This window comes from Medicago sativa, chromosome 7 (genome assembly GCF_051527215.1).
Source record: "Medicago sativa cultivar Bolivia chromosome 7, Bolivia_mono, whole genome shotgun sequence".
In the NCBI taxonomy this organism is placed as follows: domain Eukaryota; kingdom Viridiplantae; phylum Streptophyta; class Magnoliopsida; order Fabales; family Fabaceae; genus Medicago; species Medicago sativa.
This window is the reverse complement of record NC_140755.1, coordinates 8437416-8455185: the sequence shown is the minus strand read 5'-3', so window position 1 is coordinate 8455185 and position 17770 is coordinate 8437416. Positions and strand designations below refer to the sequence as shown.

Genomic DNA, 17770 nt, shown 5'->3' with positions numbered 1-17770 from the left:
TCTTTCAAAAGCATAAAATACGTTTAAAATCCCCCCATTTTTCGGATTTAAGAATCCCAAAATAGGGTGAGAGGTATTGTACGTGGAATAGAAACTGTCATACTATAGTCTCTTGCTTGATTAACTCTTTTTGCATCACCAAGAATCTATTTGGGAAAAGAAACTGTCATACTATAATACAAAATCCTTCGAATTTGAGAAAGTTAAAAAATTGTATTGGATGAGTGTTTCAGAGAATTTAGATGAATTTTTTAAATTCAATTTATGTTATTATAGAAGTCTCAAAATTTAAAACATATTAATGTTAGTATATTTAATTTATTATTCTCTACAAACACAGTCTCTCAAACAAAGAAAACTTAATATTTCTCTTTAGTTTATTTTCTTCCCAATTCTAAAAACCTTCTCTCCAAACAATCAAACAGACCCCGAATCATAGTAAGAAATCTCAGCATTAGGACAGTACAAATTTCTTTCATTTTTCCAAGTATCTTTTCCCTAAAATGCGTTTTTTTTAATAAAAAAATTGTACATATAAAATCGTTAGTTTTTCAATAAATTTGTGCAAGCTCTTGCATGGTTCTAGATTGAATTTTATGCATAAAACCAAATAATAAAATGCACAGGAACAATTGACTAAGTCAATTAAATTGTTTTCCAAGAACGCAAGTAGCAAGAAAATCAGAGGAAATTGCTGAGTCAAACAATAGAGACAAATGTACTGAAATTAGAAAACAAAAACCTTAAATGCACAGAAAATGAAATTTGTGGAAAATAAGAAAGCCTCACTACATGATTAGAGATCATATTATGTTACATCAAAGTCTTGTATAATATGCATTAATCTAAAATAAATACAATAAAGATTAAATAAAATTGTACCATCTACGGTAAGAGCCAAGATGCAAATACCTTCCTGGAATTTAAGGAAATAAAAGAGACAAAGTATTTTTGGAGTTGATCAAGTTAGTCCTAAACCAAAATGCACGGTCAATGATAATCAAATTCACTAGAAAACATTTTCATTTACTATAAGAATCACTTAGCAGGTGTCTAGCATTTCATCCAAAACATTCAGTTCAAAATATTAAAATACAATGGAGTTTGTCTGGTCTCATGTTTTGTTAGTCAAATTTCTTTTCCTTTATTCACTATTCTCTTTCACATTTACCACATCTTTACCTCACATTCAGCCAAAGTGTCATCAATATGAAAGCCAAGCCTTGTTGCACTTTAAGGAAGGCTTTGTCATCAATAACTTAGTCTCTGATAATCTTCTCGGTTATCCTAACACAGCTTCTTGGAATTCCAGCACAGATTGCTGCTCATGGGATGGCATTAAATGTCACGAGCACACAAATCATGTGATTCACGTTGATCTTAGTAGCAGCCAACTCTATGGTAAAATGGATGCAAATAGCAGTCTATTTCGCCTTGTGCACCTTCGAATTCTTGATCTTTCTGACAACGACTTCAATTACTCTCAAATCCCACCCAAGATAGGTGAGCTTTCACAACTAAAATATCTGAGCCTTTCTCGTAGTTTATTTTCTGGAGAAATACCACCACAAGTTTCACAGTTGTCTAAGTTGTTGTCTCTTGATCTAGGCTGCAGAGCTATGTTACGTCCTAAAGGTAGTACCTCAAATTTGTTGCAACTCAAATTGTCTAATCTCAGAAGCATAATTCAAAACTCAACAAAACTTCAGACTCTTCTACTTAGTTTTGTGACTATTTCATCTAATTTACCAGACACACTCACAAATATAACTTCATTGAAAGAACTATCTGTTTTCAGTTCTGAGTCATATGGTGAATTCCCAATTGGAGTATTTCATCTTCCAAACTTGGAACTAGATTGAAACACAAGCTATTTTTTCAACTAATTGTATTCAATAAATTACTGTATTCATGCAAAAGCTGCTTCTTGGTAAATATAAGTAGTGTATATGATGTTTACAGTATTATTATTATTATTGTTAACAATTTTAAATGTGTTGCGCCATAGAGTAGATTGAAGATGCTGCACTGAGCCCTTGCAATATACGTATTGATCAAAGGCTCACTACTATTGAATTTTACAAAAGGAGCACGATAATATGCAATATAAGCCTATAAGATGGTAATTTTGCTATCTGAAAGAAGCAACTGTGGAAGAAATGGTAATTTTATTATGAATATCAATTTCTGAATGGAAAATCTCCCTTATTCTTGAATAACTCTCTTCCTTAAAACCAGAGGAAACCAAACATAGCTCCCAGCACAGAGTTGAGCACTTGAACTCAAAACTTATATATATATATATGAAAGTATAATTTCCTAAATCTTGTGTATGTTGGCTTGAAATATAAACCAAGACTGCTTGCCTTTTCTCTATACTGTGTTAATAATATTAATCTTGCAACAATAATTTCCTAGCCAAGAAGGATGGAATCTAAATATTTCAGTATAGACAAATTTGTGTCAATACTGTTACTATAGTATAAGCCAAAATATCAAAAATAAAAAGAAACAAGGACAAAAATATACATATATATGATTATTTACTTAGGTAGGTTAATCAAATTGATCATCTAAGCCCTGGTCACGTCGCCTTTTCTTACTCTTCTCCCTAAGTATCTCCTTGATTTCTCTTTCTCTCTTATCGACAAATACAATCAAGTCTTTGAAGCTCCTCGAAGATCGAAAAGTTTTTCTAATATTTACCGGCGCCTTTTTCCTTTTTGTTGGTGCTGTAGTATGGATTCTTGAGCACAGGCACAATCCGGAGTTCCGAGGTCCACCCAGGAAGCAAATTATGACAATCTTTTGGTTAGTATTTTTAGCTTAATCATTGGAAACTCCAGAGTTTCTCAAGCCATTCTTGATGCACGGCTTGCTTTAGCATCAAGTAACATATTTTTGCTGAGATTTGTTCCTTCTTTTGCAGGTTTACTTTCTCAACAATGTTTTTCTCACACAGTATGTGTGCTACAGATTCTCATTCATATACTTTAAATTTTCTCCACATAGTATAAATTTCTGATTTTCTTGGTTGCTATGATTTGGCACAGGAGAAAACACTGTGAGTGGTCTTGGGAGATTTGTGCTAATCATATGGCTTTTTGTTGTATTAATTATCAATTCAAGCTACACAGCAAGCTTCAAAGGAAAAAGGAAAAAGGCGCCGGTAAATATTAGAAAAACTTTTCGATCTTCGAGGAGCTTCAAAGACTTGATTGTATTTGTCGATAAGAGACCTTAGGTGCTTTGGCAACATGACATGCACATTTTCCAAGCTTCACATCATTGATCTTTCTCACAATGAGTTCTCTGGCAGTTTTCCGACAGAAATGATCCAAAGATGGAAAACAATGAAAACTACCAACATAAGTCAATTAGAGTACGAGTCTTTCTCGTGGACGTCCGATATTGCAAAAGGTTATTATACAGCCGAAGATAATTTTTATTCGTTCACAATGTCAAACAAAGGGCTGGCCATGGTTTACGATCACCTTCAGAATTTTTACCGCTTAATAGCCATTGATATTTCAAGCAACAAAATCAGTGGAGAGATACCACAGCTGATAGGCGAGTTGAATGGTCTTGTTTTGTTCAACTTGTCAAATAATATGCTTATCGGCAGCATTCCATCTTCCTTAGGGAAGCTTTTAAACCTTGAAGCACTAGATCTTTCTCTAAACAGTCTTTCAGGGAAGATTCCCAAACAATTGACACAACTCACCTTTTTGGAGTTCTTTAATGTGTCCTTTAACAATCTCACAGGTCCTATACCTCAAAATAATCAGTTTTCTACATTCAAAGATGATTCATTTGAGGGTAACCACGGTCTGTGTGGGGATCAGCTGTATAAGAAGTGTATAGATCATGCCGGACCTTCTACTTTTGATCATGATGATGATGACGACTCAGAATCTTTGTTTGAATTATACTGGACAGTAGTTCTGATTGGATATGGCGGTGGGCTTGTTGCGGGAGTTGCATTGGGAAGCACTTACTTTCCAGAGGTATATGGATGGCTTAAAAGGATCTTCTGAGTTGAAAGCAAAAAACATATATTTCCTTTGTATGTATGTATTTTAATTGTTGTTGGCATGAAATATTAAAATGAAATAAAGCAAGTCCAGCCAATGAAATTTATTATGTATTTATGCTTTGTATGTTTTGGTTTTGTGTAACAAAGGTAATAAATGAATTGTAATCCAGCTAGAGTTAGATACAATTTTTTGTCGAAGTGTCATAAAAATGAGACTTGTGTATCTCGTTTACCATTGTTTTTAATTAATATACAATTGTACCTCATGAGTATCGATATGGTCTTTATTTCTCCTAAGGATATTACTTTCCTCTGTTTGAAAGCAAAAACATTCAAATTAATTTTACTTTTGGAAAATGCTCACAATGTTCTAAGGAACTATTGGTCAACTTATTTCTACTAAAAGACTGAATTGGACACAACAATGTTTTCCGTGACTTAAAATAAATACTTATTTTAATTTTTAAGTCATATCATGATTTCCATTTCCATACTCTAGCTTCAATTATATGTCCTTTTAACGAAATTCATTATTTTATTGTCCAAAATTTAAGTATTAGAGATATAAACAAGACAGCCTATGTACAAAATATTGAATGCAAGTCTCTTTCTTGCAATTCAATGTTGCATCTGTTGGGATCAAAGTCAAATGAAATATTGTCAATACCATCATAGAAGATACCTCCAAGTTCATCATCACTAGTTATTTGTTTTTGGTTCTCTTTTGTAACTTCATCCTCAGATACATTTGAATTCTTTTCAAGTAATTCTCTAAACAACGAAGAGCGAAGAAAAAGGCTAAGCGCGGTCGGAGATGTTGACTTGTTGCTCAAGAAATGATAGTTTTTGTTTTCAAATGATGATTCTTGCTTTTCATTTTGAAGGGCTAACAAATTTGACTCTTGTAATAGAGTAGAGTTATTCGGGGGTGTTAATGTTTGAGACTCTTTTTCTAATGTTTGTGATTCATGTTTTTCTTCTATGGTACTTTCTGGCTTTAACCATTTTATGTAGCTACACAATTCAAAATTGGTTAAAGCATGAATTTCTCTGTACTCAATTGCTATCATAAGCACGTGCAGCTTCTTCTTGTGTACCTATATTGGTAAATAATATGATATGTTACCGAAATTTTATTGAATGAAAGATAGCTATATCTTTATTTTGTGCATGTGTGTAATCATGTTAGTACACATTTTAGTCTTTTATGTTTGGTGAATTGTCGTTCTGATTCATAAGAAAAAATTTGGCTTAAAAAGGCTTTTAAATCCTTGAAATGGTAAGATACGTTAATTTAATCCTTAGTATGGTTTTGGTTAATTTTCAGGACTTGGATGACATGAACATCGAAATAATGAGGAACACACTCTTTACAAGGCATACCTTGAAGATTTTTACAGATTTTGTCAGGTGAAGGGTCCAACTCTCTTTTTTGTCAGCTATTTATTTGCACTCCCTTGTGATTTCCCCCTGACTTTCATCAACTTCAATGTTATTCACAAACAGAAACTTGGTGGTGCTACTGCTGAGATAATGTCTGACCTTCTAGCTTTCGAGTCTGATAGAAGGGCTGTGAATATTACCATAAACAGGTAAATCACTAAGAAGGTTTTGTACAATCTTTTTGTTTATTTGGATACCTTCATAACTAGCATCCATGGTTTCCACGTTGTGCAGCATTGGAACTTAACTTACCAGAGATGACCATAGGAGGAAATTGCGCTAGAAGGAAATTGTATGTTTTATTCATTCACAAAGCCATCCTAATTTGTCTATATTTGCAGTTTCACTATGCTGTGTTCTTCGCATATATCAGGTTAAGGGAGCAGGAGATCATTAATCTTATGTGGATTTCAGAATGTGTGGCTCAGAATCAAAAGTAGAGAGCTCATGACAGTGTTGTCTTCATATTTTAGTCTGATTGATTACTCATTGTTATAGCTTGTATGTTCGTTTCGACAAATTGTTGTGTTCCTGCATTCTACACCCGAGTTGCCGATCATTAGAGACTAGAGAAGATTGTGATACAAATAAGTAAAATCTTCTGTAATATAGATGGGAGATATTTTGTCAAATTTGATTAAATTATGTTCAAATTTAAAAATACTTATATTCAATTTGAATGTTGTGAATTGTGATATTTGTAATAAATAGTAAGAAAGCTGGTAAAAGTTGTTATGAAAATATAGGATACAGATGAATTAGGTCTTTTCGAATCTGACTGTTTTGTAAACTGCATCTTCTTGGATTACAACCTCTAACTCCTTAGGTGGTCTAATATTCCTCAAAGGTTTTCAAAGCGTTACCCTAACATCACAATTAAACGATCACCTATTCCTAGACTAACCCTGTTTAATTGAACAATCCAATTAGGTTTAAGTTAAAAGTTATGGTCAGTAGTCATTCATACTCACAAATTCATGTTATTTATGACCAGTATATAAAAAACATTAAGAACAATTGAATTGAATAAGACAAGATTAATATTCATATGCAATAGTGTTTCACAGCCACATGTTTCAAACAAACCTTCATCAGGATCATCTCAAGACCTAATCTCTAATGATTTAGCTATACATAATGAAAATTACAAATAACATAATCAATTGAAGCATTAAAACATGCAAGGATTGACTATGAGTTTGGTGGAATGGCCACCTCTTCAGTCTTCTACTCTCAAAATTGTGTTTCCGATCTTCAAAATTTAGAACCCTTGTGTTCCGAAACAAGTTTTAGTTTAAATAGGCAAAACATCAGCGCTCAAAATCGTGTCACGATTGCCTTCATATCTCTAATAGATCCTTCTAGATGATGTCAAAATCATGTCATGGTTTTGCAATCGTGTCACAATTTTTGCAACTGTGTCACGATTTTATAGTCGGTGAAAAACTCCAACTTTTAATAATTTCTTGCTTTTTACACCTCGGGATTGTCTAATAATGCTATAAACTCAATAAAAACATCAAAGTAACTAATAAAAACATGTAATGACAACATGTCATCACCATACACCATCAAGTATTAGCCTAAAAAGAGTCATTAAAAGATCTCACGTGTGTACATCATTTATTTATAATTTTTTAATAAAATTACCTATTAAGAACCCGAGAAAGTCTTCCACGGTCAAAACCCCAAATCAAAAAGATTTGGGCACACTCACATCAAATGAAAAAAATTAAAAGAGAATTAAATTCAATGATATTAATTGATGTGAGTAAATTAGTTTTGTTTTAATTTTTTAGTTTTTGTGAGTGTGCATAAATCTTTTTAATTTTGGGGTTGTGACTATAATAAACTTTCTCTAAGAACTCAACGGTTCAAATGGTAATAAAATAAAAATTTATCTACTTTTTTTTTTTAAATCGTATGAGTTGTTTTTTTTTTTGTGGTGGTCGGAGTTTGAACGTCGGACCTTGCATATATTATGCATTGTCCATACCAACTGAGTTAAGCTCACGAGGACTAAGAGTTGTTGTTTGTTGGGGAGAAAGTTGTTGTATATAGTTAACAGTAGTATCTAATAGGTAACCATTTTTTCTTACTTCAATGAAGTTTTTTTAATGAGAAATGATATTTGTACATATATTATTTGACAACTTTTGAAACAATCATCTCTCTCATACTCATGTGTTTTTATTCTTTCTCTTTTTCTTTTTCTCTTCATTGTTTTTGTCCAATAAAAAGAAGAGAAAAATAGTTGTCAAAGAGTTGTACAAATATCATGTTGAAATTTTGATGATTACCATTGAAGATGGTCTTAGGTCTTGCAATTTTACGAGTACCTAACCGAGGTGGCATTGGATGATTGGTGTAAGGAAAAGAGCATGCACAAGATGGTGGGGCCATAGTTAACGTAGCATTAGATGTGTTAGATTGATAGAGTGGTGACATTGTTTTTCAATGCATTGACTCCAATAAGATTATTTCTATTCTTCCGTGATAGTGTTTCTTTTCGTCATGATTAGCATTGAAATTTGTTGTTTCCGCATTAAGAGATAATTTATTATGAACGTGTTGAGAGTGCTGTAAGAGTTAGTATTTTTTTTCCAACAACGCAAAGAGGGTTAGAGGTTTATAAAAAGGGAAATATTAACGAGTGCCTCTGGAGCACTTTTAAGAACTTTAAATAGAAGTTTTTATGGAAATTTGTATAATTAATGTATTGGAAATTGAAATATTTGACTTTTTAAAGGAATAATTTCTTATTTTGGATTGTTTAAAGAGTGTCCCAGAGACACTCTTTAACAAGACCCTTATAAAAACCATGCAAACACAAGCAAATTTTCCTCTTTCAACCTTCAACGTGTTAGAATTAGATTGAAATTGTACAAACATGTTAGAGTATTTTAGGGTCACACGTTTATTAGGTGTTGCAATTTTCTTTTTTTGTCATGATGATTATTAAGATGATGATGATGACACGACCCCATTAGGGTGTGTTTGAATTGAGGGTTTTGGAAAGAAAAGGATGTGAGGACTTACTTTTATTTTTTACATTACGAACAATGTAAAATGTGTAACCAAATTTTTTTTTACATTACGAACAATGTAAAATGTTTTTTTAAAATAAATTAAGTGTTTTTGAAGTATTATATGATCATTTATCATGTTGTTATTTCATTTTTTTAAAAATTATTTTATAATATCCGTAATTTAGAAAAGAAAAGTAAGTCCTTCCCCTCCATCCAAACACACCCTTAATTGCTATTTTTTGTTTCAACGTCGTTACAAACTAGCATATGTGTGCAAAATACTGCTTGACGCGCATGCGTTATGGTTAGAAGAGTTGTTTGATCGTTCGGGTGAGAGTGCTGTTATGGTTGGAGTCCTTCCCTCCCTTCCCCTCCATTCAAAGGAGAAAAGGAGGAGAAGATTTGTTGGACGAGCAACATTTCATCTTACGAAGTGAGGCGATTTAGTGACTTTTTCCTTCATTTAAAAAATAAAAAACTCGATTCGTTGAACGATCATGAATTCGCCTAACAAAACTACACTTTTCTGTTGTAAGCAAAATTTCCGTCTGACATTTGGAGTTTGGATACAAGATTGTAGATAGCTAAGATTTCAATGTATAACTATTGATCTGCCTATTGTATTGAGATAGCTAAGATCTTGAGTTGATAATTGTCAGAAATTCGTGAACTTGTTTTTTCTAGTAAAAGATTAAATTGGACGCCATATTGTTTTTCCAGAAATTAAATGAATCTTCACTCGATTTTTGGCAAAATAAGTTTTGGAATCATTCAAAATCAAAGTTGTTTATTGTATCGGGTTAATTAAACTTTTAATTGTCTCACCATAAAAAAATTAAACTTTTAATTATTCCTTTTTATTTAATTTTAAGTAAATTTTTGTAACCTTAATTTTGTTGCTACCAAGTACCAATATTCTAAACGTCATTTTTTTTTTATTTTTAGGAAAAAACATCAAATTTATTAAATATAAAAAATGGACATTAAGTAACTTAATGTTGGATATCATATACTCCTTACGTAAGAAAAGGAAAAATGTTTTGATAAACACCCAAAATCATTTAACACCTTACAAGAGAAAGGGATAATAGAGATAATGTGATATGTTGTTAATGTGACAAGAAAAGAGATAAAAAGAAAATGAGATATTATATAAGTTTATGCAATTTATTGGTGTTTAAATGTAAGAGTTGTGAAACAAAATTATAAGATACCATAGTGTCCCAATAAATTTTGTGGTATGCTAAAGTCAATAATTCAAACAGTAAAGCACAACGTTTTTTTAGAGTTGGTCAATGACACGTAAGTTTCGTAGAAAACCTGTTCATTCCTTTAGTATAAGAACCGCTTAGTATGTGTCTAGCATTTCATCCAAAATTTTCAGCTCAAAATATTAAGATACAATGGTGTTTGTCTGGCCTCATGTTTTGTTAGTAAAATTTCTTTTCCTTTATTCACTTTTCTCTTTCACATTTACTACATGTTTTACTCAAATTCAGCCAAAGTGTCATCAATATGAAAGCCATGCCTTGTTGCAATTTAAGGAAGGCTTTGTCATCAATAAGTCTGCCTCTATGAATCTTCCAAGTTATCCAAAAACAGCATCTTGGAATTCCAGCACCGATTGCTGTTCATGGGATGGCATTAAATGTCATGAGCACACTGATCATGTGATTCACATCGATCTTAGTAGCAGCCAACTCTACGGTAGAATGGATGCAAATAGCAGTCTCTTTCGCCTCGTGCACCTTCGAGTTCTTGATCTTTCTGACAATGACTTTAATTACTCTCAAATCCCGTCCATGATAGGTGAGCTCTCACAACTAAAATTTCTAAACCTTTCTCTTGGCTTATTTTCTGGAGAAATTCCACAACAAATTTCACAGTTGTCCAAGTTGTTGTCTCTTGATCTTAGTGGTAACAATCTTGGTGGTGAATCACTTTCCTTTTTGTATAGTTTGATTAATTTGATTGAACTAAACTTGTCAAGCAATAATATTTCTTCTATCATCTCACATGAGCTTGTAAAATGGACACAATTGAAGTATATGAAAATTTCAGACAACAACCTTTTTGGTAGAATACCTTTTGAGATGGGAAAATTGTCCAAACTATTGGTTCTAGACTTTTCTTGGAACATGTTTTATGGAGAAATTCCAACTAGTCTTTCAAGTTGCTCTAACTTGAAAGTGTTGAATTTGAGCCATAACAATATAACAGGAAGAATTCCCTCTCATATTGGTGAGCTTGCTAACCTTGATTTAATTGATCTAAGTCATAACTTATTAAGTGGTGAAATACCCTATCAACTTGGAAATGTGAAATACACAAGAGTATTGGATCTTAGTTATAATCGACTTATTGGAACCATTCCAAGTTCACTGGTATTATTGAGGAACATTAACTTATCATATAATTGTCTTGAGGCTAAGATACCTCCTGGTCTCCAAGCAACTGTCGCGCAGGACGCGTTTATCGGAAATGACTTTTTGTGCAAGCCATTTAGATATTCAACTACACTTTTCTCCTTTCCTACTGAACCAGAAACTAGACTCAAGACTCATATGAAGATTTTCATTCCACTCATATCTTTTCTTGCTCTTCTATGCTCTTTGTATGTGATCCTACGTTGGTGTAAGGCTTGTAGTTTCAATTCTAGAACAAAAACTACGAAGAATGGTGACTTTTTTTCAATATGGAACTATGATGGTAAAATTGCATATGAAGATATAATTGAAGCAACAGAGGATTTTGACATCAAATATTGCATAGGAGTTGGTGGTTATGGTAGTGTTTATAAAGCAAATCTACCTAGTGGTAGAGTAGTGGCATTGAAGAAACTCCACAATTTAGAAGCTAATGAACCATTGATTAGAAGGATTTTCAAGAATGAGGTGAGAATGTTGACAAAGATAAGGCATAGAAATATTTTAAAGCTTTATGGTTTTTGCTTGCACAATAGATGCATGTTTTTGGTTTTGGAATACATGGAGAAGGGAAGTTTGTATTGTGTTCTACACAATGATGTTGAAGCATTGGAGTTGGATTGGAGTAAGAGGGTTGAGATTGTGAAAGGAATTGCACATAGCTTATCTTACCTTCATTATGATTGCAAGCCAGCAATTATTCACAGAGATGTGACTACCAAAAATGTTCTCTTGAACTCAGAAATGGAAGCTTGTCTTTCTGACTTTGGCATAGCTAGACTTCGAAATTCTAGTTCGTCAAATCGAACTGTACTTGCTGGCACATATGGATATATTGCTCCAGGTGATCTTTTTTGTATGTTAATTGTTGGAAATTCCTTCTTAAATGTAGTCTGCCTTTGATTGCAGGAAATTCGAGCTGCCTTTTGTTGCTGCCTCCGAAACCTTTAACACGTTTGTTCTGGACTGAGAGTAGGACCGTTAAGAAAACCGTAAACTGGACTGTTATATTGGATCGAACTAAAAATTTGAAATTGTGACTGACAGTTCACGAACTGAACTAAACTAGCTCAATTCAGTTCAGTTCGTTAAAATATTCGACAGAGTTCGATTCTTTTCAGTGCAGTTCAATACGGTTTTCTTAAACAATCCTAATGTTCTATTTGGTTTGGTTTTCATAGATTATAATTTGGTTGCCCTAATCCCAAACTGAACTGAAGCATGAGCACTTTTAGTTGAACAAATGGCATGATCTAAATAATGCTTACAAGGGATTAGTCTCCGCAGTTACACGTAGAGGATACCCGATTCACACCAAAAAAGGATTCATCAGTCGTGATTCTGTCATTTTGTTTTGTTCACCAAATGTTATAAATTCTAAGACCAGTTGAATAAAGTTCAACTTCAATAATTCTTAATTCAAATGGTGTTTATTTTTCTAACTTGATTCATTTTTTGATGCAGAACTTGCTTTTACTGATAGCGTGACCGAGAAATGTGATGTATATAGCTTTGGAGTGGTTGCTCTTGAAATTATAATGGGAAAGCATCCTGGAGAACTTGTTTCATCATTAAGATTTTCATCCACTAGGAATATTCTCCTTAAAGATTTATTAGACAAGAGACTAATAGCAACTATCAATCAACAATCTGCTCAGAGTTTAAGTCTTATAGCAACACTAGCTTTTCAGTGTGTTCATTCTCAGCCAAGGTGTCGACCAACAATGCAAATAGTGTGTGACAAACTTGTCACAGGAAAGCTCTCACTAACCAAACCTTTTGAAGAAGTTTCAATAAGGATGATGTTAAATTAGGAGCTGTAACTTATGTAGCCCTGATACATCATATTGAAAGCGAGTTTGTTGTCCAATCACTTCCACTTTTCAAATTATCACCGATGTCTACGTATAATTGTCGTGTATAGTGTTCCGGTGTATGTTAGATTACTGCTTCATAGATTATAACTAGTCTATACAATATCATCCTACAAAAATGCACTGGTTTGCAATTTTATACCAGTAACTATATTAAGGAAGTACAATGAAAAAATGGATATGTATATAAGGCTTATGCAGGACTGTGTTTGCAGAGTCTAAGTTTTTTCCTCATTCTGTTAATCACATATTTTTATTTTTTTTATTTTTTTGAAAGGGCTCAATTTTATTAAGCAATACCCGCACAAGATGCACTAGGTACGCAAGGAAACAAAATACAACAAGGGCCGGATATACCCGGAACGCCCAAAACCACCAACCGCCAAAGGCGAAATAAACCACACACAACTCCCACAGATGACAAGAGTTATGGCCCTGCAATTCGGAAAACCATACCAAATTTCAGAGGCATAGCAAAACCATACCAAAATTACATTGATTTTACTTCAACATTTGTGACTCCAGAAAAACCTTATCAGCATTATGAAAAATGCTTAATATAGTGAAAATACATATCACGAACATTTCACGAGCGTCAGCATTATTATATGCTTTGAGTTTTCAGCTAAATCTGACAAGCAAGCAATATATCATATATGTATTGCTAATACTTCAAATTAAAGACGTATTGATGTCCAACAAGCTTTGGTATTACAACCAATTCATCACCCTTAATCACACCTTTGAAATAACTTCACAATTAAGGAATAGTCGGTTCGACGTTTCCTCCACACAATCAGAAAAACAACATCTCATTGAGCTACCCGCATCGAACAAGTTTCTCTTTGCGAGAATTGATCTCGTTGGAATATGATCAAGAAGAACCATCCAAGAAAAGGCCACCACCTTCGAAAGTGCCAAACTCTTTCAAGCGTAACGGAGCACAACCTCCTCCTCCAAACTAACTCCCTCCTCTCCTCTAGTAACCACAACTTCTCAAGAGGCAAATAACAACATTTTACCGAGAAACACCCCCCCCCATCTGACTTCCAAACCGAAGAGTCCTCTCCATCCCCCACCACAACCCCTCTAAGTCTCTCTCTAAGTTACTGAACAAGCTCAAACTCCCATACACACAAACCTTTACGCCACGAAAAACTCCACTCTCCCTTCTCCCTTCCAACTTGCCATAATTCCCCCAACTTGATGTCTTTATCATTAGTTACAGTAAAAAGATGAGGGTAGAAATCACGTAGAGACTCATTTGACAACCAAGTATCTTTCCAAATTCTAGTTCTCATACCATTCCCCAAACTCCTCTCTAATTCCCTATTAAACCACCTTACTCCTCCCACCACCTCCAAATTCATCAAATCTCTCCACCATCTAGACGCAAAATATGGCCACCCCCCACCACCACTCTCCACCATTCCACTCAAACTTGAACCGTATTTATCCATCAGTACCCCCTTTCAAAGAGAAGAATCCTCATGAAGGATGTGCCACATCCACCTTACTAGGAGGCTTAATTTCACCAATTATCTCTAACACATAACCCCTCCTTACATCTAGGTTGGCACACCTTTCTCCATTTCAACCAACAAGTTTTCCTGCCTCCCGTCACTCCTCCCCAAAAAAAAAATTCTTTGAAGCCCCACAACCTTCTTAACCACCCTTTCCGGCATTTTAAGAAATGAGAGATAAAAGATTAGGACCAAATTCAACACTGAGTTTAAGAGAACTATTTGTCCTCCCAAACTAATATATTTTTATTCCCCCAAGAATTTAACCTTCTACTAATTTGATCCAACATAGGTTACCATGTAGACAACTTTGAAATTCTGGCACGCTAGCTTCCTGATGTTGTATGCATTGTTCCAACACCGAGACACAGATGGTATGTTGAGTTTAATGTTTCAACATCGAGCTAATGATAAACATACAGAACAAGGAAAATATAAATGGCACAGATTATTTGTTAACCCGTTACAAACACACCTACTTTGGGGGCTACCAAGCCAGGAAGAAAATCCACTAGTGTATTCCTAATTCTAAGTTCTCAGCAAACTCCAAGTTTACAACGTATCACCTAGATACTACCCATGCTGACTTAAGCCTAGGAACTCCTAAACCTGAGATCCCATCTCACATCCACTTAATCACACACCCTGTGATTACACAAATACAATCAATATGATGAAGACACCTTCAGACACAAACTAACTCTGTACTTCAAGGCTTAGGAGTAGTTTACAATATTACAACTCAATAAACACATTCCTAAACTTGCATCAAGGAGACACAAGAAAGGCTCACAATTAACAGAGACTTAAAACGCTAAAAATTCTATTTTTGATATGATGGCTTTAGTCCAGAATTAGGTTTTTCGTCCTTCCATTTATACTCTGAAGCAGTACGGGCTTGATCTTCTTGTTTGGCTTCAGAACCAAGCAGATCCATGAACTGACCCGCTCACAAGAATCAGATCCAAATAACAAGTTTCCTAAAATGTTGGAACAACTTTAGGAAATAAACACAAAGCTGATTCTGGTTAAAAAACGCGTCTTTGCCCACAAGTAAAAAGAAGTGGATTCCTCAAAAAATTAAAGCGCATTAATTATAGCACGAAATCCGGGCACACTAAAGTCGTACCCACATGTTGAAACATTGGGTCCAACATCTTGCTTGTATATTTGTTTTAGCAATAATGAGGCCAACATACAAATATCCAACAATCTCCCCCTTTGACAAATTTTTGGCTAAAACAATCTGTGATCATATAGACAAAGTAGAGGGATACCACACATACATTTTTTGCTAAAACAATCTTTGATGTTAGTTATAACAATATCAATTATTTATTTCCGTTCTGGATGGGAGAATTACCCGAGTTGAAGGTATTGTCTTTAAGTAACAATGAATTCCATGGAGAAATTAGGTGCTATGGCCACATGACATGCACATTTTCAAAGCTTCACATCATTGACCTTTCACAATGAGTTCTCTGGAAGTTTTCCATCAGAAATGATCCAAAGTTGGAAAGCAATGAAGACTTCCAACGCAAGTCAATTACAGTACAAGTCTTACTCATGGTCGACGTCGAGCAATGGAGAACAATATCGTATGTCACAAAATAAGTTTTATTCGTTCACAATGTCAAAAAAAGGGTTGGCCAGGGTTTATGAGAAGCTTCAAGAGTTTTACAGCTTGATAGCCATTGATATTTCAAGCAACAAAATCGGTGGAGAGATACCACAAGTGATAGGCGAGTTGAATGGTCTTGTTTTGCTCAACTTGTAAAATAATATGCTTACTGGCAGCATTCCATCTTCCTGAGGGAAGCTTTCAAAACTTGAAGAACTAGATCTTTCTTTCAACCGTCTTTCAGGGAAAATTCCTCAACAGTTGGCACAAATCACCTTTTTGGAGTACTTAAATGTGTCCTTTAACAATCTCACAGGTCCTATACCACAAAATAATCAGTTTTCTACAATCAAAGATGATTCATTTGAGGGTAACCAAGGTCTGTGTGGGGATCAATTGTTGAAGAAGTGTATAGATCATGTCGAGCCTTCTACTTTTGATGATGATGATGATGATGACGACTCAGGATCATCGTTCTTTGAATTATACTGGACAGTACTTCTGATTGGATATGGCAGTGGGCTTGTTGCTGGAGTGGCATTGGGAAACACTTACTTTCTGCAGGTATTTGCATGGTGTAGAGATTGCCTTAGCGTTTCAGTTATAATTTTGCTTAATAAGATTTTTAAGAGACATTAATGAGTTGTTTTTATGTTATAGCTTAAAAGGGTCTTGTGAGTCGAATGCAATAAAGATATTAGTCCTCTCTATTTATGGTTCTTATTTGTTTTAGTTTCCTTCTGTTCTTGTAATTGCATATTGTAAGAGTTTCCTTTGTATGTAAAAGCAATAAAGTTGTTTGAAAGAGCGTGCATTGAATTACATTTTGGTATTTCATTGAGGTATATATAGTCTTCTTTTTCTGCTAGTTATTTTCACTTCAAAATTGCAGTTGTATTAGATTATGCAATATTTAATCAATTTCTTCATTATATGAATTTCTTCATAGTTGTACAAATTATTGTCTCTAGCTAGGCTTAAATGCTACATCAACTTCTATAGGTACGTAGTTTGTAACACCCCGTTCTCCCAACAACGTAATATTAATAAATAAAATCAGAGTAATCACACAACGGAGTGTCACACTACTTTTCAAAATTTCATAAATAGAAAATATCTATTTATTTAAATACCAATATTTAGAATATCTTAATAAACTGCAGCGGAATAGTTCTTTAAAAATATAATTTCAACCAAATCCTACGTCAACGAAATTATTGGCACAAAGGCCTCAACGTAATAGACATTATCCTCAACAATAATAAATCCAACAACGAGGTATTTTCAAAATATGATACATAAAAGAAATGAAGAAGACATTCGCGACGATCCCCATCATAATATGTATCAGAGCCCTAGACACTTGAGTCAATCAACCTACAAGCCATCATTACCTGCACATTACCCACGGTCGAGGCAACATATACGCAGAAGGGGTGAGAAACTTATCCAATAATAATAATATATAATTCATCAAATTAATGAAAACAACAAAGCATATCACAACAGACATCATTAATAATGTATATAAATAAATACATAAGCAACAACATAATTATTTTCAGCAACAAGGTACAACAACAACAACAACATTATCCACAACGACACCGACAACTCGACAATTCGACAACGACAACAACTCGACAATGCTACAACGACAACAACAACCCAACAATGCTACGACAACAACAACTAATGCATCATGCAGGTGGTACCAATCTACGCGCGTTGAATGCTAAGCATTCCAGGGCATAAGCCCCCAACAAATTGGATGGTTAAAGCATCCCAGGGCATAAGCCCCCAACAAGTGAATGATAA

General features: G+C 34.1%; 2 protein-coding genes and 1 pseudogene across 6 annotated transcripts; all 3 read left to right on the top strand.

The window, feature by feature from the left end:
* Positions 1-1019: 1019 nt before the first annotated feature.
* On the top strand, positions 1020-4160 carry LOC146903988 (glutamate receptor 3.4-like). 5 transcript variants are annotated; one of them, XM_085724730.1, is made up of 5 exons: positions 1026-1503; positions 2014-2162; positions 2739-2811; positions 2930-2961; positions 3054-4160. In XM_085724730.1, the coding sequence occupies exons 2-5, from the start codon at positions 2120-2122 to the stop codon at positions 3242-3244; spliced, it is 339 nt and encodes a 112-aa protein (XP_085580856.1). In that variant the 5' UTR covers positions 1026-1503; positions 2014-2119; the 3' UTR covers positions 3245-4160. The 5 variants fall into 5 exon arrangements, with proteins under 5 accessions (XP_085580852.1, XP_085580856.1, XP_085580855.1 ...); XM_085724729.1 differs by having other exon boundaries at positions 2009-2162; XM_085724727.1 differs by having other exon boundaries at positions 1609-2162.
* LOC146903987 (receptor like protein 22-like) lies at positions 3242-4160 on the top strand. Its single transcript, XM_085724725.1, has one exon. The coding sequence runs from the start codon at positions 3258-3260 to the stop codon at positions 4035-4037; it is 780 nt and encodes a 259-aa protein (XP_085580851.1). The 5' UTR covers positions 3242-3257; the 3' UTR covers positions 4038-4160.
* Positions 4161-9839: 5679 nt separating this feature from the next.
* Positions 9840-16770, top strand: LOC146903986 (uncharacterized; annotated as a pseudogene).
* Positions 16771-17770: the final 1000 nt, after the last annotated feature.